This window comes from Misgurnus anguillicaudatus, chromosome 1 (genome assembly GCF_027580225.2).
Source record: "Misgurnus anguillicaudatus chromosome 1, ASM2758022v2, whole genome shotgun sequence".
Lineage (NCBI taxonomy): Eukaryota > Metazoa > Chordata > Actinopteri > Cypriniformes > Cobitidae > Misgurnus > Misgurnus anguillicaudatus.
In genome coordinates, this window is record NC_073337.2 from 7,550,512 (window position 1) to 7,572,739 (window position 22,228).

At 37.3% G+C, this 22,228-nt stretch overlaps 1 protein-coding gene across 3 annotated transcripts; it reads right to left on the reverse strand.

Annotated features, from left to right (window-relative positions):
• Positions 1-1,647: 1,647 nt before the first annotated feature.
• waslb (WASP like actin nucleation promoting factor b) lies at positions 1,648-20,451 on the reverse strand. Of its 3 annotated transcripts, XM_073860110.1 has the most exons (11): positions 19,999-20,451; positions 14,314-14,445; positions 14,098-14,184; positions 11,953-12,049; positions 11,426-11,449; positions 10,142-10,352; positions 7,398-7,440; positions 6,674-6,827; positions 3,057-3,568; positions 2,650-2,758; positions 1,648-2,566 (listed from the first exon to the last, which is right to left on the reverse strand). In XM_073860110.1, exons 1-11 carry the CDS (start codon positions 20,104-20,106, stop codon positions 2,508-2,510), a joined length of 1,536 nt encoding a protein of 511 aa, XP_073716211.1. In that variant the 5' UTR covers positions 20,107-20,451; the 3' UTR covers positions 1,648-2,507. The 3 variants fall into 3 exon arrangements, with proteins under 3 accessions (XP_073716211.1, XP_073716214.1, XP_073716216.1); XM_073860113.1 differs by lacking the exon at positions 11,426-11,449 and having other exon boundaries at positions 19,999-20,450; XM_073860115.1 differs by lacking the exon at positions 11,426-11,449 and having other exon boundaries at positions 10,142-10,342; positions 11,952-12,049; positions 19,999-20,450.
• Between the last annotated feature and the right edge of the window lie 1,777 nt (positions 20,452-22,228).

The following is a 22,228-nucleotide window of genomic DNA, read 5'->3' on the forward strand; positions in this document are numbered from 1 at the left end:
TAAAAAGTAGAATTTTTATGATATTATCCTACACTACACAGGGAATAATAATAATAATAATAAAACTTTAAGGATTTTAAGGACCCGTGGGAACCCTGATAATTCCATTTTTATAAGCTTTATATAAGGGGGGAAGATGGGCAGAAATACATAAATAAATTCAGTATTAATTTATCAAAGACACTGGTTTTAGCCCATATTTCTGTAGCATTAAACTCTAGTGTTCACTTTTATAAAAAAATGTATAAAAAATATTGATGAGCTCTTGCACTGGCAGACATGGACTGCCTCCATTTTAAAGTAATTTCATATAAAACAGCTATAAAAGAATAAGAGCAGTTATTTCTTGAATGTTACGTAACTTACCAAAACAGTTAATGGCTAAGGAAAAGGTCCAGAGATTAGCCTCCCATGATCATATCAGAGTATTAGCTGAATATCAGATTCACTTAATCCGTGTGTTTGTATGTTTTGGAAAAGTTCCCGGATCTAAATCCACTTCGCAGCTGCACACAGAAAGGTTTTTAACAGTTACCCTGCATGCGCCTCACTTGTGTCCTGGCAAAAAAACAGACCACTGTGTTTCAAATAACAAAGCAATATTAACATTATTTAACCCTTTATCACAACCAGCAATGATTGTTTAAAAGCCTGAATAACTCTCATTCTCATGGCACAAGCCTAAGTCATTTTATAATATTGCATACATTTGCATTATTACAGTTTTTTTACAGACGCTAGGACACATTTCTCAATACATAGGTCACTTTTGCAAAACTCTTCACACAGTTCTCCTAACAAACTTTCAGCTTGGCAAAGCAGATCATTTCACATTCATAATGCACTACAAATACCAAAACACTTTATTCAAGTCTTAAATCAACTCATTCTTCCAGAACACTAGCAAAGGTTGACAGCCGACAAACACACTTCAATGACCTAAAAAACACTAACAACATGTAGCATTATACAACGTTTTCTCTGTTTATAATTCACTGCAATGTATGTTACTGGAATGAATGAGACATGATGCAGAATTCTTCAATATTTTATGTAGTTTATTTTTTTGTTTTTTGCACTCCAAGTAATTCCAAAATACAAGAATTTGTATACACACCATCCACTGATACAGATACAATAGTAATGCTTATCTACTCGGTCTTCTCCATTTGGCCGATTGTTTTTATAGCATTTATTTTTAAGATTTAAAATATATTTCATTAAAATATTACTGTAGAAATTTAGCAATTGCTGTCTTATTCAGTTTTGTATTATGTTATTGTTTTGAACATAAGTTTAACAGTTTTGAAAACAGTATGTAAGCATGTGCAAATTGGTCTGTACGTATGAAGAGTTTTAGCAGTTGTTGTGTCTGAGTGAGAAAAGAATTCATGAAATTTTAGAGACGTAGTCATTAAATGCATTTTGTGGCAAAGCAATGATAATTGATCCTCAGTTTAGCCCACATAGACTTCTGTTGTGCTCACTATGTGAAGAGTTTTGCAAAAGTGACTTAAGTATTGAGAAATGTGTCCTAGCGTCTGTAAAAAACTGTAATATGCACAACGTATTGGCAGAAGACAACAAATGACATTTGATAGGCAGAAGGTTAATTAAAAAGACAAATAAATAAAACAACCAACTACATTAAGTTTTTGTAAATATTAACATTTATTTAAGTATACAATTTTAATCATTTTTGTTCAACCTCTTTTTAAAGGTTTCTAGTGTGTGTCGTTGCAAAGAAACCCCTGCATGAAACAAAAAGAGAAAACCCGTCACAGATATCAGAGCTAATCTTAATCAGCTCTGCGATCATTTAACTCCCCGCAGGTCCTCCATTGACTTTATTTTAACAACAACATCGCATTACTAGTTAAAGTGTATGAAACTGTTAGCTTCAGGTGTGTTAGATGTTTAAAAATGGCACACATTAATTCGATTGTCAATAAAATGCAAACTGGCACAAAGATGTACATTAGCAAAAGCTGTAGTGTTGTTACAGGCAATCCTGAAGGAGTAGATATCACGTAATGTGTAAACATGCTGCGGTATTGCTCTGTAATCGACATCAAGTCTTTTTTTATCATTATTCGGTTCGTGGAAAAAATATAAACCGAGTCTCTGAGCAAATGTAATAAGAAACTAAATATGCTTTTAATTAGGAAAAATAATAGTGCTTAACTAGGATCTGAATAAGAAAAGATAAAGTATGAAAATAGTATGAAAATAGTGTTCTTGCACTGAGTCACATTATCAACATTAAAGACTTGCTTTATATAGATATCCCTTCGACAAAAACAAAGACCCGAAAAAAACTCTACAAATCAAGATCGCACGTTAATCCAGAAAAGGAAAATGGTCATTTTTACAGATTAAATGAGGTATTGCACAGATCAGCAAACAAAAATGAGTCATTTACATTATAACGCTTTAAGATTTGGAAAGACAAGATCAATGTAGTGTCTCAATTCTTTTGGGCGACTGTAGTCAGTAGAAGATCCTCATTAGTCCTCCCACTCATCTTCATCTTCAAAATCTTCTACATCATCATCGTCGTCATCGTCATCTGCAAAAATAAATGGATATGGATGTGACTTTCAAGAGATTGTAATTGTCAAAGAAGATGAAGTTAAACGAGTAGTCACACATCTGATGAGTGGATGGCTTTACTCCTTATCTGCATGACCGCCATCAATGCCCCCACAATACCAGCTGAGGAGTCAGAATTTGGCGGGCCAGAGTCTGTATCCGTTACCTGAAAATGTCACACGATCAGAATAATCAAAATTAGCAAACGAAACAAAGAAACTAGCCGTATGAAAGGCTAAAATTATAAATGTCTAACTGCATGCACTTTTTTGGGTTTCAAATTCAGAAGTTGTTCTCTGATCCCTATTTTCACTCATTATAAGCTTGGAAAAGCAAAGCCATTTATCAAAATAACTCCAAATGTGTTGGTCTGAAAGATGACGGACATCTCGAATTGCTTGAGGGTGAGTTATTCATGGCGTATTTTGCTATTTGGCTGTAATTCATTTCATCAATGTACTCACATTTTTTTTTAGCGGAATGCCCTGTCGTATTTGGTCTAGAAGTCCGTCACGACCTCCGCTAGACACGGCTGCCCTGCCATCCTGCTCCACCTTCTTTAGCTGCGCCCCTTCACGAATTTGGTTTAAGAGTGCAGATTTTCCTCCTGCTGGCTCTCCAGAGTCCAAGCTAGGTAATGGAGGAGGTGCGGGGGGTGGAGGTCCCGGGGGCGGAGGCGGCGGTGCCCCGCCCCCTGCGAATGGAGGAGGAGGTGGGGGAGCCTGATGAGAAAAGGATGCGGGATGGGGCGGTGGAGGGGGAGCCAACATGGGCCCTCTGCTGGGGGGAGGAGGAGGTGGTGCTCCCATACCTGGTCGGGAGGGTGGTGGTGGAGGGGGGGCGCTGCTGGGGGCTCTTGAGGGTGGTGGTGGGGGCGGGGCTCCTCGACCCCTCGAGGGAGGTGGGGGTGGAGATACTGTGCTTTGAGGAGGTGGGGGTGGACCTCCTCTTGATGGTGGAGGTGGGGGTGGAGGACCTGTAGAGGGAGAGGAAAGGGATGTGTGAATAACTTGTAATATATTTTATTCAGTGGATTATCCAAAAACACTCACCCAAACATAAACATTTTAATTCAGAACTTATTCTCATGCCATTCCAGATGTTTATGACTTCTTAGTTGAGCTGAACTTGAACAAATGCAAATATGGTGGCAAGTCGATAACTTTAAATCTCATTGACTCAAGAGACAAGCAAGATCCAATAAAATCTAAAGTTATTGACAATTTTTATAAATAGATGAACGTTTATTTTAACAATATAACTTTTCAAATTTCAACTATTTATACTGAGACATTATTTTTTTTTGTCGCACTTGTCCACCTCAACAACATATCAAACAAATATTTCTTCTCAAAATCTGTCAAAGGACTTGTCAATGTGGGCAATGCAGTAACACAGAAAAATACTCCAGTAATCTAACACGAAGGAAAAAAGCAATCAGGCCATGTAAATTCTGGCTTCAGCTTTATTAGTTTTGGCCTTGAGGATCACTTCAGATTCAGTCTTAATCATAATCATAATAATCATGAAGAGTTGCTGAATGCCATATTGATGCCATTAAAGGTACACGGTGTAAACTTTTAGTGCCATCTAGAGGTGAGATTGTGAATTGCAAACAGCGGCTCAGTCCACGGCTCACTCCTCTCTTTTGAAATGCATAGTGAAGCTACAGTGGCACCACAGGACAAACATGTCATTGTCTGAGACAACGTAGTGACAAAACATGCTCTCTGTAAAGCAGTTTGTCCATTTAGGGTTGCTGTAGAAACATTGCGCCAACGTCTATGTAAGGAAACCTGTGATCTATGTAGATAAAAACAGCTCATTCTAATGTAATAAAAACAATACAGTTCATATTATAAGGTCTTTATACATCACTGATAATACAGTATGCATATTATCTTGCATTTCTTTAAAGAGATCCATGTAAAAGTTACACATTGCACCTTTAAATGTGTAATGTATTAAAGTAGTTATGAACTGAGAAATTAATTTTTCCTTGATATTATCTTGGTTCATGTACTATAAAAAATCCTGCACGTTTCAGCTGACAAAACACTACATTTCAGATTTTGTCTGAGGTTGTTTACACTTTGCATTAACATGCGTTTTCGTCAATTGGATCACATGTGAATGACGTTAATGGCAGGTGTAAACGGTGTTCAAAATGTTTTGAGCTCGCCCACTTTCAACCACATTCAGAGGTAGTCGAAACCACTTTCGATCGGATTGCTTTTGTAGTGTAAACGCACATGTGGTTGAATGTGTTCGAACAGCCATACGTGACCGCCTTCTCTCCGCCCATTTATCTAATCTGAGGTACTGAACACAATGTTTTACGTCTTTTCTGACTTCTGGTGTGAACACACGGTGTATAGCGCTATTTTTGCCTTTCATTGATAAAACTAAAGCGGCTGATCTCCACAGTTTCATTTTGCAAGCGTGTGAAAGTTGCACGATCCTATTCCATCAATTGCGCTGAAATATCAGAGAAAGCTCTAACATATACACGTACAAAACTCTGTGCAGCATGTTTACTTACTACACAAGCAGCGGACTCTGACATAAGATTAGTTTGCGTCCATATAAACTCATCAATTTAAATGACAGCAGAGAGACTCGCCCACAGTCTCACAGACCACCCCCTCACAGTATTCAGGACAGAAGCGGTCGAAAGTGGACAAGTTAGACAGATTTAAATACCAGGTGTAAACGTGATGTGTCTCTCTCGTCCACTTGTGATCCGATCAGAGATGTATAGTAACGAAGTAGAACTACTTCACTACTGTACTTAAGTACTAAAAGACAGTATCTGTACTCTACTGAAGTATTATTTTTTTCTCCTACTTCCACTTTTACTTCAGTACATTTTTTCTTTGAGTTTAATACTTTTACTCCAATACATTTTTTATGTGCTGCATAGTTACTCGTTACTCTCAAATGTTACGAATCATGGTCACATGGTGGTCTGAACCAATTGGAGATAGTGAAGGGCGACCCCTCCCTCCCTCTCACTCACAAATATGAGCCGGGGTTGTGGACAAATGTGAAGCGAAGAGAGAACCAAAGTGCGCGAGAAAGACAGAGAGAGAGAGAGAATGCGCAAGAAAGGGCGAGTGTGCGCGTAAGAAGGAAACCTAAATTAAATGAAACACCTTGTACCTTTACCTATTACCATTTTATCGACTAATATTTCATTAATTCTGAATTCTCTATCGCCATATCAGTTAAATTAATCTGAATTATCTGAACATTCCTGTCCTTGTACTCCTGCTACAGCCAAAGGAATTGTGAGTGTCCTTTAGCTTAAACATTTGAAATAATATAAACAATATTATATTCAAACTTTTGACTGTTTTTTTTAATAACTACATTACACAATACTTGTACTTTTACTTTCAGTACTTGAGTAGTATATTTTAAAATAAACTACTTGCAATACTTAAGTACAAAGCATGTTTAATACTTTAGTACTTCCACTTAAGTGCTGTGCTTAAAGAGCACTTCAACTTCTACTCAAGTCACTTTTTTGATAGAGCACTTGTACTTTTACTCAAGTCTGGGTCGCTAGTACTTTATACATCTCTGGATCCGATTGACGAAAACACATCTTAATAACAAGTGTAAACAGCCCCAGAGATTGCCTAAAGACTGCCTCTACAGAAGATCAGTGGCCTACAATTACATAACATAGCTCTTAAGCTCCGCCCACTAATTCACTGAGTCAAGACGTAAACTATTCATGCAACAAACGACAGAAAGTGGTTCGAGGATTGCACAGTGACTAGGTTTACATGTACACCAATAATGCAATTATTTCCAATAATCAGAGTAAGGACTTAATCGCAGCAAGATGATGTTTAAATTAAATTACCTCCTAAATACGAACCTCCATCTGTTTACATACAGAACTTGTGATCCTCTACTATTAATATATTTAAATCAATTTAATATCTGAAAGTTACACACATGCTGAATAAGCGGTTTCAATACAAGATCTACTGGAGATTTTAGAATTTCATTTCTAAAATGAGCCCTTACAATGTCTGACAGACAAATATAAATTGTCTCTCAAACTCACCTTGATGTCGCATTTCATTCTTAACAGCTTCTACTCCTCCTTGCTTCTCAATGAAGTCATAGATGACTTTAGATGTCTCTTTGTCTTTGAGCTGAGCTTCTGATATGCCACACCTGTCAAAGAGATTCTTCAGATCTGGATCCAAGTTATTCAACTGAGAAGAGAAAGAGAGTCAAAAGAATAAATAAAAAACAATGACCTTCTGTGTGTGATTTGTCATTACTTATTTTGAAGATCCTTCAAAATGATCTTATGATGACACTTTTTTCTTTATTTTTTTATTAAAAAGTATGCATGTGTGATTTATTGTTGAATAACACTTTGTTTTATAGTTTTTATTCTCCAAGCAATATCATTTATACATTTCAATATTAAGGACACAGATGAGTGTCTATTACAGTAGGTTGAGAGTTAATAAATCTTTGCTCTGGCACTAAAAACTGTCCTCAAATGAACCTCTTATGTAATCTCTCATATACGGTAGCAAAATGATCCAATGCACACAGAACGTTTCTAACACCAATGAATTAAATATGATCTTTAATTTTTTAAAAGGTTATTTTCTGTAATGAAGATACACCCCTTAAATCGCATTAACAGTTACAGATGACTACTGCATTTATGAATCCAAAAATGACCTCTTAGGAAGGAAATGATGACAACATGTAAGATAACATGCTGGTTAAGGGGAACATCACAGCCCATTACAGTGGTTAATACTCACATCAAAGCCTGTGTTTGGATCCCAGCCTACGTGTCCAACGTGTCTGAAACATAAAAAAGAGACATGCTTTAATAGGATGCCACAGAGACTAGGTATTTTTGTAGGCAAAACCCCGAAGCGAGTTAGCCCTTCCAGTTTCACTGTACCAAAGTCAATGGGTTTCTGAATAGGGTTTTGGTTAAACGCATTAAATAACATCTTTGGTTACCATAAACCCAAGATATTGTCACATTTTATTTTTATGACAAAATACATCAGTAATCCACTTTTTAAGACTTTTCATAGCTTTAAACTGTCTAATGGCTAACAAGTTGATACATGGGACTTTGTCAGGGATTTTAAACGACACCAGCATAAAAATCTCAAAAACAATGCAACATGGGCACAATTCCCAACAAAGATTTATCCACATGTATTTCCTTATCAGGAAACATGTTTTTCGCTCTTTCCCCGCCATTGACAAGTTAACTCGTCAAATAAGAGAAAACGCTTCCCTGCCAATGACGAGTTTTTCTGGCAATCCGAAATTTCTGCTATTATCCACCAGGTGGTGCTCTTACACTTATAAAACTTATAAAACTTATAAAACCCGGAAATATTCCCTTAGGGCAAACAGTTCCAACACTGTATGTTTTGATCATCGCTCTGAATCTGATCTCTATCAAAAGTCCTTCACAAAATAAATAGTATTTTTTAAGAAACATACCCATATTTGAGAGGTGATAAAAGATAAAAAAATGAAGGTAGGATGAAACAGGTTTTTTGTTGAAAAGCAAAGGGTCTGTTCTTTTATGTGATATTTTGTCTGTTTATATATTTACAAAAGAACATTTTCTGGAAGGCATTAAACTTTTGTGAAAATCATAAAAAATGGCTGGAAACTTAAAAAAAAAAAATGCTGGTGGGGAAAGCATTTAATGTGTTTAATAGAGTTTAAAAATAAAGTTTGAAAGAGTTGTCGGAAGCTTGGTGGTGATGATGTTGATGTCGAGAAACCACAATGTAGTTTGCTTATAGCCTAAGTTTAGCTTTAACTTTCTAGTAAACGCATTTCAACTTCAAAATTCATATTAGCCTAAATGTGTTAGTGTCATAAACTTTTGTTAAACACAAAGCATATTTTTGTGACAATCCAAAAGTCTATGGAAAAAATAAATGTTTTTTCTGGCGAGCAAAAAAAAAGTGTCCTGCTAGCTCAGTGCTTCTCAATTATTTTCTGTCACGCCCCCCCTAGGAAGAAGTAAACATTTTGCGCCCCCCCAACTCTCCGCCGCAACTGTAAATAGTATAATTTGTCTATAAAATGACACATCTGCAAAGCATTGTATCCTTATTAACATTAAAGAAAACACAAAAAAAGAAATATCAATCAACTTACAACAAAGAATAACTTTATTAACATTGTTTTTTAGTCTGTAACAGAAAAGACTTAAAATGCATTAATTTGCCTGAAATAAAAAATCAATCCTTATTTACAGTATATTTTTTGACCATTTGATACTGAAAAATTTTATTAAATATAATCAATAAATAATAATAAAAAACTCAAGCGGCTTATCAGCGTGTTTGGGGTGTAATGTCTTTAAGTGATGGTGCAAAAAAATCACTTATTTTCCCAGGGATCTCACGCACCCCCCCCCTGGTGTCGCTTTGAGCCCCCCCTGGGGGTCCCGCCCCACTATTTGAGAAGCACTAGGTTGAAACTCTATTACGCACACATAGATAAAGTGGAGATTAAGGGTAAATCTGGACAGAAACATTAATGTGGCCACAGTAAACAATCAGTCTTTCCCACTACCAATCACTTCAACCAGAATCCTGGAATTTAACCTCTTGATTATAAAACTGGGTGCTCATGTTCAGTGATCTACTACATGAGATTACAAATGAAAAAAGCCCATCCGATTACATTTCCTAAAACAACACGTAAAACCTCCAAGAACCTAAAAGAACATGGATAGGAAATACAAATAAACATGATGCAGTTAAATTCATGTGCACATTGAAGGTGATGAACATAATTAGAAACAAATTGGTTTTAACAAAGGCAAATTTCTAACTGCCCTGAAGAAGCAACAAATCATGCTTCAAATCACAGTTAACAACATTCATATTGATAAGAATGTAAACACTGTAGCACTGCAAGTTGCTTTGGATAAAAGCGTCTGCCAAAGGCATAAATGTACATGTGTGTGAAATTGGATAGTGTCTGGATTAGCCTACATGCCACGATCAAAATAATATTTTGGCATCTGCTGTTGCCAAGCAAAAGTCACACTGCAGACAAGTTAAGTCATTCGTGCACAAATTATAATCAAACTCGCTCATACTCATGTTACATATTAATCGGAGCAATCACTTTCCGATTAACAACTTCATTTACTCCGTAGCTGTCAAATATATCCCGCTTTAGAATCACAGCTGTGTCTTTATAAATAAATGGTGTATTCACGTCATTCAATGCGGAGTGATATAGAAATTAGAAAGTGATAATAGAAAGACATTCTGTCCTGAGATTTTATTATAATGTTGTTCATATAGGCTACATGCTCTATAGTGAAAGAGTAACTGTCCTGACTGCCGAGTGTCAGCCTTCAACGTCACTTAATCTGACACTTTTTCTTTGACAATAAACCAGCCAGGACAATTAAAATACAAAAAAGTGCAGCGACGACCTCAATACCATGGTAGGCAGCACATTACTGCGATAATGCGGTTATCGTCACAGCCAAAGGCAAACTCACCGGAAATTGCTCGGAGTGCCGATTTCAGACTTGGATATCTTCTTCTTGTTGTTTTTGCCCTTGTCTTTCTTCTTGAAGTTGCTGTTAGCGTTGTTCATCTGAAAGTTATTGTTATAACGCTGACTGTTGATCTCTGGATTCTTTATGTCCACTGTCGCCATTGGCAATGTAGGTCCGGAAGGTCCGGAAGGTGCCGAAGGTGCCGAAGGTCCTAAATAATTTAAAAAAATCAACCATTATAAAGCATGTAGATCTTTTTAATTCTGTTTAAACAACTGCAACGTGTGGGTTTGAAACTAACATTTTCAGTTTCAGGTGATCTGTCCTTTTTTAAAAACACTAAACACACGCGACTAAGCTGGGACAGGAAAGAAATACTGACTACACACACTTCTCCTCCAACCTACCTGCAGCCTCACGCAGACACCTGTATACAGGTGAGGGTGAAACAGGGCGGCCACAGCGCCCGTTAATGTCTCCACCCCCAAAACTCACATCCATGAGGACTTTACCCATCACCACACAAGTACGCTCGCTGTGCCGCAGGTTAGCCGCAGCGTCCGAGAACGGAGCGTACTGCTCATCCTGTGGTAGTACCAGGCAGTGGAGGGGAGCCAAGCAACCTCCCAAATACGAACCTCCATCCAGCAGCTCATCAGTTGGGGCTGACAGGAAGGTGGTGCAGAACATCATGTCTGAGCTCCAACAGAAACGCTATCAAATATTGGAGATGCAGGTGTGTTCTGTCTACGCTGCATGCATGCAGGTCAAACTGGATATTGGAGGCAAAACTCTGCCCCTTAATCCGAGTAAATTATACATCACTGCTGGATTTTACATAACTATTAAAGCCAGCAATAATCTGCTGTCAATCTCCTGGGGTGCTCGGAGAGGTTGTGATGAGGACACGCTACACTTCAATACATTACAAAATGATTTCTGGAACATTACAGTGATGAGAACGAGAGATGTTTAGTTACTTTTATAAACTAACATCCCCCCAAAAATTTTATGGTTACAATTAATTTCTTAATTTGTTGGGGTACAGAATGGCCCTAAATCCACACTTATTGTTCTGTGTGTACTGTTATGAACTAATCGCGAAACAATCCTTTTAATAACCGTATCACTTGTGGGGTGGATGATGCAGAAACTAACTGACGACATGTATTAGTTGGGTGCAGGTTTAGGAAGGGTGGGACATCCTGATACATTGTCCCAAGTAGTTCAATAAGAGGAGTCTTTTTTTGAAGCAAGACAGAATTTAACTAGTAAACAACCTACCATTAGACGACACCTGTCTTTTTTCTGAAAGACAAAATTAAGATAACTGTTAATACTAAAATGACCACTGGGTGCTTTTAAATGTGCTGTTCATTAGTGCCAAACAAAGACGCTGAGATTTGAGGTCAATCTGTGACATACAGAAGATCAGAGAGATTGTACATGATTTGATGTTAGTTTGTTGGCGAGACACAGAAAAGCGGATGACCCACGCAGACTCATGAGCACAATCCTTTCATTGTCCCAGCAAAAGCTGCAGATTCAGCGAACATAGACGGCGGAGGAAGACATGGTTAAAAGAGTTAAAAGAGTTAATAGGTAGCAGGCGTACACAAGCAGACCCCTGAGGGTCCCGCAGACATCAAAAATCTGAACTTTACAGTAAAAGAGACGAGGAAACACAGATATGTGTAAAGTAACATGTACTTAGGAAGGAAAGATCAGGAAAGATTGTTTCATTCTGAAGATAAAGAGAAATATGTGCCAGCTGATTAAGATTTGAGAAGGTTTAGTTCAGGTTTAGTTACCGGTTCTTCTCTGTCTTCTGACCGTAAGTTCACCCGTTTCTGATCGGAAACGCTTTGCTTCCTCCTCGCTGGCAAAATTGATTCCGATTTGACATGTCTGAAGTAAAACAAAAATAAAGAATGCTTTATATTTACTCTTGTGCAACCAGACAGAATAAAGGGACACTCCACTCTTTTTAGGGATGCACTAAATATTTGGCCACCGAACATTTTCGGCCGAAAATGGCCCAAAAGAGCATTTTCGGTTTTCGGCCGAAAGACTTTTATCACCAAAACAATACGGCTGAAAAGTTGTGATGACGCAAACAGAAACCGCGACCTGCACGTGCTTGTCTGAAGCAACATCTGCAGTGTGGACGTATTTAACCACAAAAAGGCACTAAAGTGAGCAGCTTTCTGTACGCACAGAGGCACATGCAGTTGAATGTCGATCAGAACTCTTGATCTGTAAACTTTAGAGAGAGTCGCACTAATGTGTCTCATACTGTAGTCCATTAACATACATTTGGCGAATAAAGCAATGAAAAACATTGTAACGTTTTTATGTGGAGCGACTGTTTATACTGCGCTGTTTGGGATTCACCCTCAAACTCTGTGTGCGTGCACGTTTAAGGGCGCTCAGTAGTGCATACACGGAGAGACGCATTTCAAAAAGCAAGCGAACATAAAATTTTTCTGTTCTTGACAGGGCACATATAAACAAATTGAACAGTATTCTTTTTCTTATAAAAACATTTGTTGTAGTGTATGTATAGATTACAGTCAGAAAACAGTCTGTGCTTATTTGGTCTTAAAGAGACAGTAACCTCAATTAACCTACTTAAGTCTGTCAGTCGTGTAGGGCTGTGACGATACATCGCATTCCCCATTAAAAAGACCTGCCTGAAATCCCTTTAGACATTTCCTGGAAAAGCGTTTGTAATGCGACTTCTTCTGAAATGCCGTTTCTACACGAGAGCGCCCTCTGGCTTTCGGATGTCACCGTAATTCATTCACATTCATTCATTCATTGAAAAACCTGCATTTGTACGATTAATCGTCACAGCCCTACATTAATGTTAATCAAACAACCAAAAACAAATAGAAAATCCCTTCTGTAGCTCTAAAATAATAATAATAATTATATTTCATTTATACAATAAAGACAGTGTTATGATTAATGCAAATTTTAGACCTTACTTAATGTGCAACTTTGTTCTTTTTAATAAATGTTTGCAATTTCTTTATTTGTTATTAGATTTGTTATGTTTTGCTGATCCGAAAAATTATCCGATATGTGCCTCAAAAACTGTAATGTGATCTGAACCGTGAGTTTTGTGAACCGTCACACCCCTAGTAAAGTTAGTACACAGTGATAGCCATAAATGCAAAGGTACTAATAATTGGCATTATAATTTATTTCGGTGTTTCTGTCTTCGGCCTTGGTTTTCTCGTTTTCGGCCAAGAATTTTCATTTCGGTGCATACCTACTTTTTTTTTAAGATATTACGCATTGCCCAAAAATAGTCCCCTGCTATTGAAAGTAACCAAGGGGACTATTTTCGGGCATTGCGTAATATCATTGCGCCTGCTGCAGCTATGGTACGGCAGCAAAGTCCTTAATAGTTACGCCAGAATGAGAGTATAGTTACTAACCATATCTGCCTAGAAAATCCAACTTTTAATTTTCTGTCTGTCTTAATATACTATGTAACTACAGAAAAGGTCAAGTTAAGAAAAATATTGAAACTCTTTGGTCATTTTTGAGCACGATGCTAATGGTCTAATCAGATTCAATGGATTATGCTAAGCTATGCTAAAAGTGGTAGCGCCAGACCCGGAGATCACCTGAATAGATTCCAAAACGAAAAAATCAAATGTTTAACTCTAGGGAAGCTGGAAAATGAGCATATTTTCAAAAAAAGTGGAGTGTCCATTTAATACATTAAATGATACAGTTTTCAAGTATTTAAAAAAAACACACACATTAATTGTGCACAACAGTCAATTTTAATTTCATTTTAAATTTTAAAACATTTTTCTCACACTTTAAAGTCAAAGATTTTGGCACATAGTTTATGGTCTGCCGAGGCGTGACTGTTAAAGATATAAACATGAACATAGACACATGCCGAGATAATGTAGATACAAGACTGAAATACTTACATCTCCAGCAAATGTCATAAAGTAAGACCTGGAGTTATTTGCCATGAAGTTGTTGTAAATCTCTTGGTCAAACAATGTTTTTCCATCCTGTCAGAAAGCAGAAAGAATCTGTTTAAAGAGCACTATATGCCAAACTAAAATCTGTAAACTCAATGAAAGCATCAATAAAGTAAAGGCGAGGAAGTGATTTTGGGTATTAAACATTTGTTGACTTACTTTGATATCGAACACCCTGATAAAGTAAGACCTCTGCGAGTTATCTTTCACCAGAACGGCCACACCGCAGCATTTCTTTACCCAAGAGTTTCTCTCAGCTCCATAGACCTGAACCACAGCTGCACACAAGCTCTGCAAATACAGTTAAAACATTCATATTATATGTATAGATATATACAGTAAAGTACAATTACAGCAGTACATCTCTGTAATAGTGTCAATATATACTTCATAAGTAATGTTATCCCATGACTTCTGCAACTCAGGTCAAAGGCATTTTCAATACCACAATGACTTTATACAGTAACAGTATTGACCCATTTTTGCAGCTTGGATTTAAAAATGCTCTGACTGATATTAAAGTCCACTGAGTATAATTACAACGGTGTGCTCCCTTTAGGAGAAAAAACAAGGATGCATGCATGTATCTGGGTCTAGACACCACCGACTGCTTGTCCTTAGATGAACCAGCTGTAAAAAAAACCAAAACAAACTGGAACAAAAAGCCACTGAATTTCTAAGCCATTGTTGCTCACAAAAATCCACAAAAGACAATTAGGAAAAACATTGTCAGCCATAGGCATTGATCCAGGGCCAGGCGTGAACTTCACTGCACTGCACTTTTAAGAGAATGGCTGCAATTCGGAAGACAAAGCTTGAGCCAAACAGGCACTTTAAGGAATTAATACTCAGCGTCCATTCTGAGACCAAAGCCCGATGATTTACATAAGTGATGCGCAGACCAGCAAAGCCAGACAACCGTGCCAGGAGCCTGAACAGGAATGCAGCCACGCCACACGTCTTAACAACTCACTGAACTGCAGGCCTGCTAGCTATTACAAAGAAAGTCAAAGCGGAAGATAAAACAAGGTTTGTAGAAACTGCCGGGGCACACGCATAGGACACAGAAAGAGGACGGCATCTTCTCTTTCATTGGCTGATTAAAGCGTCTATTATCGTGTCATTTCTCTAAGTAAGAGGCTTTTATCTGAATGAACAACGGACCTCTTCATACAGGACGAGGGAAGGAAACGTTATCTCACGGTTTAATTGCTCATCATTAAATAATAGCATTGGCTGAAATGCCCTCTGGTTAAAATCTGGTGACGTAATGTAGGTCTACTCATGCATGCACTGATGACATTACTGATAACACATCAAAGCACTGACTGTGAGATTATTTGCTATGAATGCTACTTTATCCAATGCAGAGATTTTAGCATTGTGTTTCTGTACATACATCCAACATTCTGTTCAATTACGATATTCAAAGATGTATATTAAAGTCTGTCTTTTTCCATTTTTAATTGCTATAATTGGGTCCCCAGTGCTTGTATCAACCTAGTTTTGGTAAACCATTCTCTGCAAGCAGGTGAAAAAATAGGTTATTAAAGTTTGGCTCCCCTTGTGATGTCAGAAGGGGATAATACCGCCCCTTAATCTGCCCTATCCCATTTTGCAGCAGCACGCTAAATCATGTTGCCTGCTGAAAAGTCTAAGTATAGCTGGGTGATTCTTGCGAAATTAGACTTAGGAAGTGTCTTGAAACATTTTGATAAAAAGTGTAAATGCAAAGTAAGAGTATCAAAATAAGATAGTTACAAACATCTCTTCATGTACTATTTTGCACATGATTTCAAATGACATCATACAAAACAATTTTGTTGCTTTTTCCGCATTTAAGGGGAACATTTTCATTACAGCAACATGTCCATGACTGGATTTGGGTTCTTTGACATGAAAATATTTATAATTAAAAAAATCTAAAAAATAAAAAGCTTTAGTGCACTTATACTATAAACATTTACAGTAAAAAACATGTGGTACTTGGTGATCATTGGTAAATGTAGAGACAATAATAAGGAATATAAATGTGACCAATTTTCTCATCCTCTGAAACAATTTTTGTTTATTGTTTAAGCCTTAAAGAACTAACATTTTTTTTTTAAAATTGTTGGAAGGGATATAATTGACTGTGAAACTCAAGATGGCTACCAGTTAAGCAGTTCTTATTTTTCTCTCCAGATAAAAGTTAAAATTTTGTTTGTCATAGTACCTAGACAACTTTTTAGTTCTCATTACCGAAACATGAGTTTGTATATTTAATGTAATATCATGGTGCGGTAATGATAATTTTTTATCATGATAAATCTAAAAAATGTACACAATTTTATAAGAAATATGTTTTAAATCATCTAAAAATAATGGTTATAGTAAGTTCAGACTACGGCTGGGAATTTTTTTTCCGATTAATATTTTTTTTATGTGGTCGATTTAAAATCGATTCTCAAAAGCCACAAATCGATTTTTTTAAAATGAAATAACCTGGGGCCTCATTTATAAAGCGTGCGTACGCACAGATTTGATTGTAAAGTTTGCGTACGCAAAAATCCACGGCAAAGTCCATATTTATAAAAACTGTCTTTGACGTGGAAAAGTTTTTTTGATTGCTGCAGGTTTTTGGAAATATAAGCCAATCTTGCTGCTCGAAATTTGGTTTAAACATTGAGAAGTGCTCTTTTATATGTCTGTGACATTAATTAGGCATCGTTTAAAGGCGGAGATCTGAAACTGCTCGGCTGCGCACAAGTTCAAGTTCATTTGCGATTTATAGATTTGAAAGGGATACGCGCGTTTTCTGCGCGTACGTTCGGTTTATGAATCACACGTACGCATTTTTGTTAAATGATCGTAACATCAAATGTAGGATGGTTTTTACGCAGCATTTATAAATGAGGCCCCAGATCCTGTTTGATCAAGGAATGCGACTGTTCAGCATACATTTTTCCTCTTGCATCACATTTTTTTTGTATTTAACATAATTGTATGCATTTGAAAATTAGATATGGGTTATGTTTTAATGTACCCAAGTGTACCTAAAATAAAAGAGTTTATTATACAGGTTTGTGGCTCTTAATTTCTTTTTATTAATTACCCACTTATAAACTTATGTTCACTGTTCATTTTAATATTGTATTTGTATTTAGGGATGCACCGATATGGAAATTTTGGGCGATACCGATAACTCTTTATATTTGGGGGCCGATAACCGATATATATAGGCCGAAAAATATTCATATTATTTTCACAATGAAAAACTCCCAGGCCGCGGACATCTTGTCTTTGCGCTAGACTAGCATACTCTTCTTAAGCCCGCAACATGTGTCATCTTCGTGCTTTGTCACAGAAAGCACCAATCAAAACTCCACATGGCCAGTAATGAGCAAGTGAAGTGGTTCAACAAACCAAAATAATCCATCATTTATCGGCTTTCATTTATCGGCCTAATTTTGCTATCAGACCGATAATATTAAAAATAAGCAGTTATCGGCCAATAACGATATGTCGGCCGATATATCGTGCATCCCTATTTGTATTAAATTTATATTCATTGAGTCGAATTGAAAACCGAGCATAAAAATCGATCCGAGAACCGGAATCGAATTTCATAGCTTGTGGAGCATCTGAATCGATACCCAGCCCTAGTTCAGACCTTAATCAATGGCTTTTTAAAAATTTTGAGGCTGGACACGGATTTCGTGAGAATGGACACTGGATTTTGTGAAAATCACCTAGCTGTGATCATAAATAATCTTTATTTATTTCACATTTCTCATATTCTACACAAAGCTTGCTCCTCATTGACACACCTTAGTAAAAGTGTCCAAAGCATTTCTAATGTGACAAAACGTAAAAGATAGAGAAACAGCCTAATAGATGAATTAAGAGATCAAGTAACCCTTGACACTCTTTACCGTCATTAGAGACAGCACATGGAAATCTAACTCTTTCCTCTGTTTCAAAATAAAGACAGGACAGCTGATTTCACTGATGCTCTGTTGTTAGATAAGAGGCGAACACTCAACGTCTATGATGGATCTAGACCGCTATAAAATAGAAATAAACTTTATTGTTCTCAAAGGAAATTAAGTGGATTTTCTCTGCACTACACACTCAGGCAACATTTTTAGCTGGCTTTACAATTTCAGCTATTGATGGGTGATCTCGGCCAGCAGGAAGAACCTGAGAGGACTGGTTCTCCCACGTTCATGAGCTGAAGGAGGACCACATTCTGTGAGCGCAAACGTAAAGATCAGTCAGGTCCACCACAGCACTTCTTCAGGGTCGGATGATGAAGTTGACCTGCATTTATACTCACTGCTCACCGAGTCAACGGTCGAAGATCTTCAACACACCTATTTATTGTATTTGGAGCCGTAGCTCGATTCATGGTGCGATTCAAATGAACGGAAGAGGTTCAGACAACACTCCCACTTCAATCATGCAATCAATCACGTGACAAGACTCACTAGTATGAAATAAATAAAATAAATGAGTATACGTCAAAGTGTGACACAACTTGTAATTCAGGACATTGCATGCATACGACATGCAACGCAATCATCACCCAACGCCAGGAATGTGAAGCATCCTCAAGGACTTATGTCATGCAAAACAGAGACTGTGACTTTTGCAAGGCAGGTTCTCATTATACTGGGTGCATACAAATAAATCACGGATAAAGGAATGTATGCACGCTCTCATATGAAGAGGAAGCCTCGCTTCCGCTATTTGAACCCCACAAGTTTATTCTTGCAGGAATAGAGCAGGTAACACAGAGGAATGAGGAACAGCCCTATACGTGACAAGCCAAAGGCAGTTTACATCCAAGAACGAACAACCGAATGTGTCAAACTTAATACAAAGTATCCAAATACAAAACACTACACAAATCCTGAGCAGATGCAAATTTAAGCATCAACGCATTAAAAAAAGTAGAGATCTTAGCCTGAAGGAAATCTGATTATAGCGTTGATCAAACAGAAGAGAATGAGGAACTCTCTACCTGTAATATTCCCCAAAACATCACCAGCCGAAGGTGTATAAAGTGCACCTTTGTCAAGATAAGAGATTATATATCATAAAACACCAGACTGGCCAATTACCAGAAGTGTTCATTTCTAAAGCCTCATGATCAATGCTTACTATATACATTCGCTTTCACCTCATCTGCTAATGCCAATAATAGACTCCTCGTATGAATATACTTGAAAATGACTGTATGGTGGGTGTCGGGACTGTTTAAATAGTTTTATACTGTGATTGTGCAAGAATGAAGTGTTTTATGAGGCGTTGTCAGGTGACTCTCATAAGCACACGTTATTCAGTCATACTGTGAGTGGAATGTAGATATGAGCCAATATGACATGCACACCTACATTTCATTATTAGGACGTTTGAAAGCGACATGAGCTCTTATTATTCACACGACTCAAACACAATCATACTTTCATAAATAATATTCGTGGTGATATATTAATGGATGCGTCACACATTAATGGCTGATTATGTGAATATTTGTGAGGCGTTATAAAGTGTTGTTATTAAATCATCACTTATGGGAACAGCTCGAGACCTTAGCTCACCTGATAGTTTTATAACTTGTTTTAAAACAATCACTTTAATGCAAAAACTGACCAAAGAACTGGATATTCTGCCCAAATGGATCATTCTGATGATTTCTTTAATGAAATAGACACAATGTATCACTACAGTGTTACACGGTAAGAAGCTAATGAGAAATCAACACAGAAGTAATACACTGCAACATCAAACAGCATGTGGACACTGAACATCACTTACATGGAACTGGCAAAGAAATCAATTAAATGTTTGTGAACTTACGGAGCATTTCCTGCCCAGATGGCTGAACAACTGTTCGTTCTCTTGCGGGGTGAGCACCAAGGAGCCAACGTTACTCAAAGGCCTCCTATTTGGAGGTGGTCCGCTCATTTTTGACAATCCGACGGTGTGAAGTGGTGATCAGGAAGTGTTAAACCGAAAATATGTGCATTGATCTCCAATCACCGCAGATTGTATCTAGAGTCTCTCATTTCCACACCTGTATGCTGTTTCGCTGTGGATATATTCAGACGGCGTAATGTTCCTGGAGAATATATTAAATAAAACGCGATACTGAATATCCGTACGGGTCCGCAGTCGCCACAACACACTAAACTTTCATCTAAACTCGGTTTCGATCCAACATGGCAGTGCCAGAGTTGCGCATGACAGCGGCAAACTTGGGAATCCTACTACGAGGGAATATTTTGCTCATGAATATTAATGACGCAGCGCAACCGATTGGCCGAGAAGCGGACGTTCGAAGTGGGGGCAAGTCGGCTGTCGAATACAACCGTGGCGAGGGCGTGTATTTGGATTGTTAATTAGGTCACGTGACTAGACGATCCAGGAAGGTAACCAGGCCAACTAATTCATAGTCATGAGATAAAACTTCACCGTAGTAGATTATGCGCTGGTATATAATTTAAACGAAGTCAGGTGTTTGGTTGCCAAAAAAACGTTTTTTATTACACGATCCCAGTCAAGACATAAATGACAAATATACGTAAATAAAATTAAAAGTAGATTGTAAGAGAGGAATGCGCTGTGGGCGGAGTCGAAATGGGCGTGGCCACACAGTAGAGCCAAATAGATGATGTTAATCAGCTCAAGGATGTGACCATTAGAACACTTAAAATACAAATAACAATAGTTTATTATTAAAAATAGCCACTTGAACTTCTACCCCTATCACCTATTATCACCAACTGCCTGTCTATTGGTCTTATAAACAATGTGTTGCTTATGTCAAAGCACAACAAAAGGTGGATATGTCATCTGACTCTGAGTCACAGATTCATAAAATCATGAATCTGCACTGATTTCTGATTTGCTATAATAAAGCCTAATACATAAACTGTGTTGTAAAACTAAGCAGGAACAGTGGTTTATGTTGGGAGCTCGGTGATGTCATTTTTGTTTGGAATTGGAGCGTAACACCAAAACAACATACTTGCAACTTCTTTCATTTACACCAGCTTCTGTAAGGGAAGTATGTGTGTTTAAGGTTTGGAGTATGAAGAAAATATTCACTGATGACAAACACTGTTTCCAGTCCTGGCTTGAAAAAGTTAACCACTCCCAAACATGATTGAGCAGTGAGGTAAACAGAGATGAAACTTGAAAAACCTGTCTGATGAGAGAGAGAGAGAGAGAGAGAGAGAGAGAGAGAGAGAGAGAGAGAGAGAGAGAGAGAGAGAGAGAGAGAGAGAGAGAGAGAGATTTGTAAAATACTAGTGAAACAGAAACCATATATATAATAATAATATGTATACATGGTGAGGTTTATCTTTAGTCTTATGAATTTTGTTTAATCTTATATACTTTCACATATATCTTTTTTACAACACACTTTTTACTATCAGTATAAACAGCGGAGTATATTGTTTAACCTCATGTCATTGGAGATCTTAATAGTAGATGTCACTTTGATCTTATTCAGCATGACTTTTTTTTCTCTTTGACTTCTCATTTCTGCCTTCTTTCTGTTATTGCGAAGACTAATTTAGACCAACATAATATTTGCTTTCCAGTGTTATGCTGACGACTGACTGTCGTTGCCAGAGAATAACAGACTGAATTTGCTATGTATTAGATTACTCAGCAAGTATTCTGATGAAAACCAGCTGTTCTGTTCACCCACAGTTTACTGTTCAGCAAAAACTTCCATGACAGCTTATATGGCGATTTGGTTTAAACCAGGTTTGTGAGTTGTGAGGTGTCTGAAATACAGGATGAAAATTAAAAAGAAACAAAAGTGTGTTACTTTATTATAGTTCAGTTATAGGTTTAAACACTTAATCTGAGACCCATTACAGTAACTCATTACTTTTATTGTTGGGCTCTGATTTGCAGAACAGGAACATATGTAAGTTATTTATAAAACAGATAGGTTTTTTATACTTTTATTTGCCAATAGATGTGGATAATTCAAGATAAAGAAAAACTATGACCTTCTTTATAGACATCTGGTTTGTTTCATGCACAGGAACTTGTCAGGCACTATATTGTC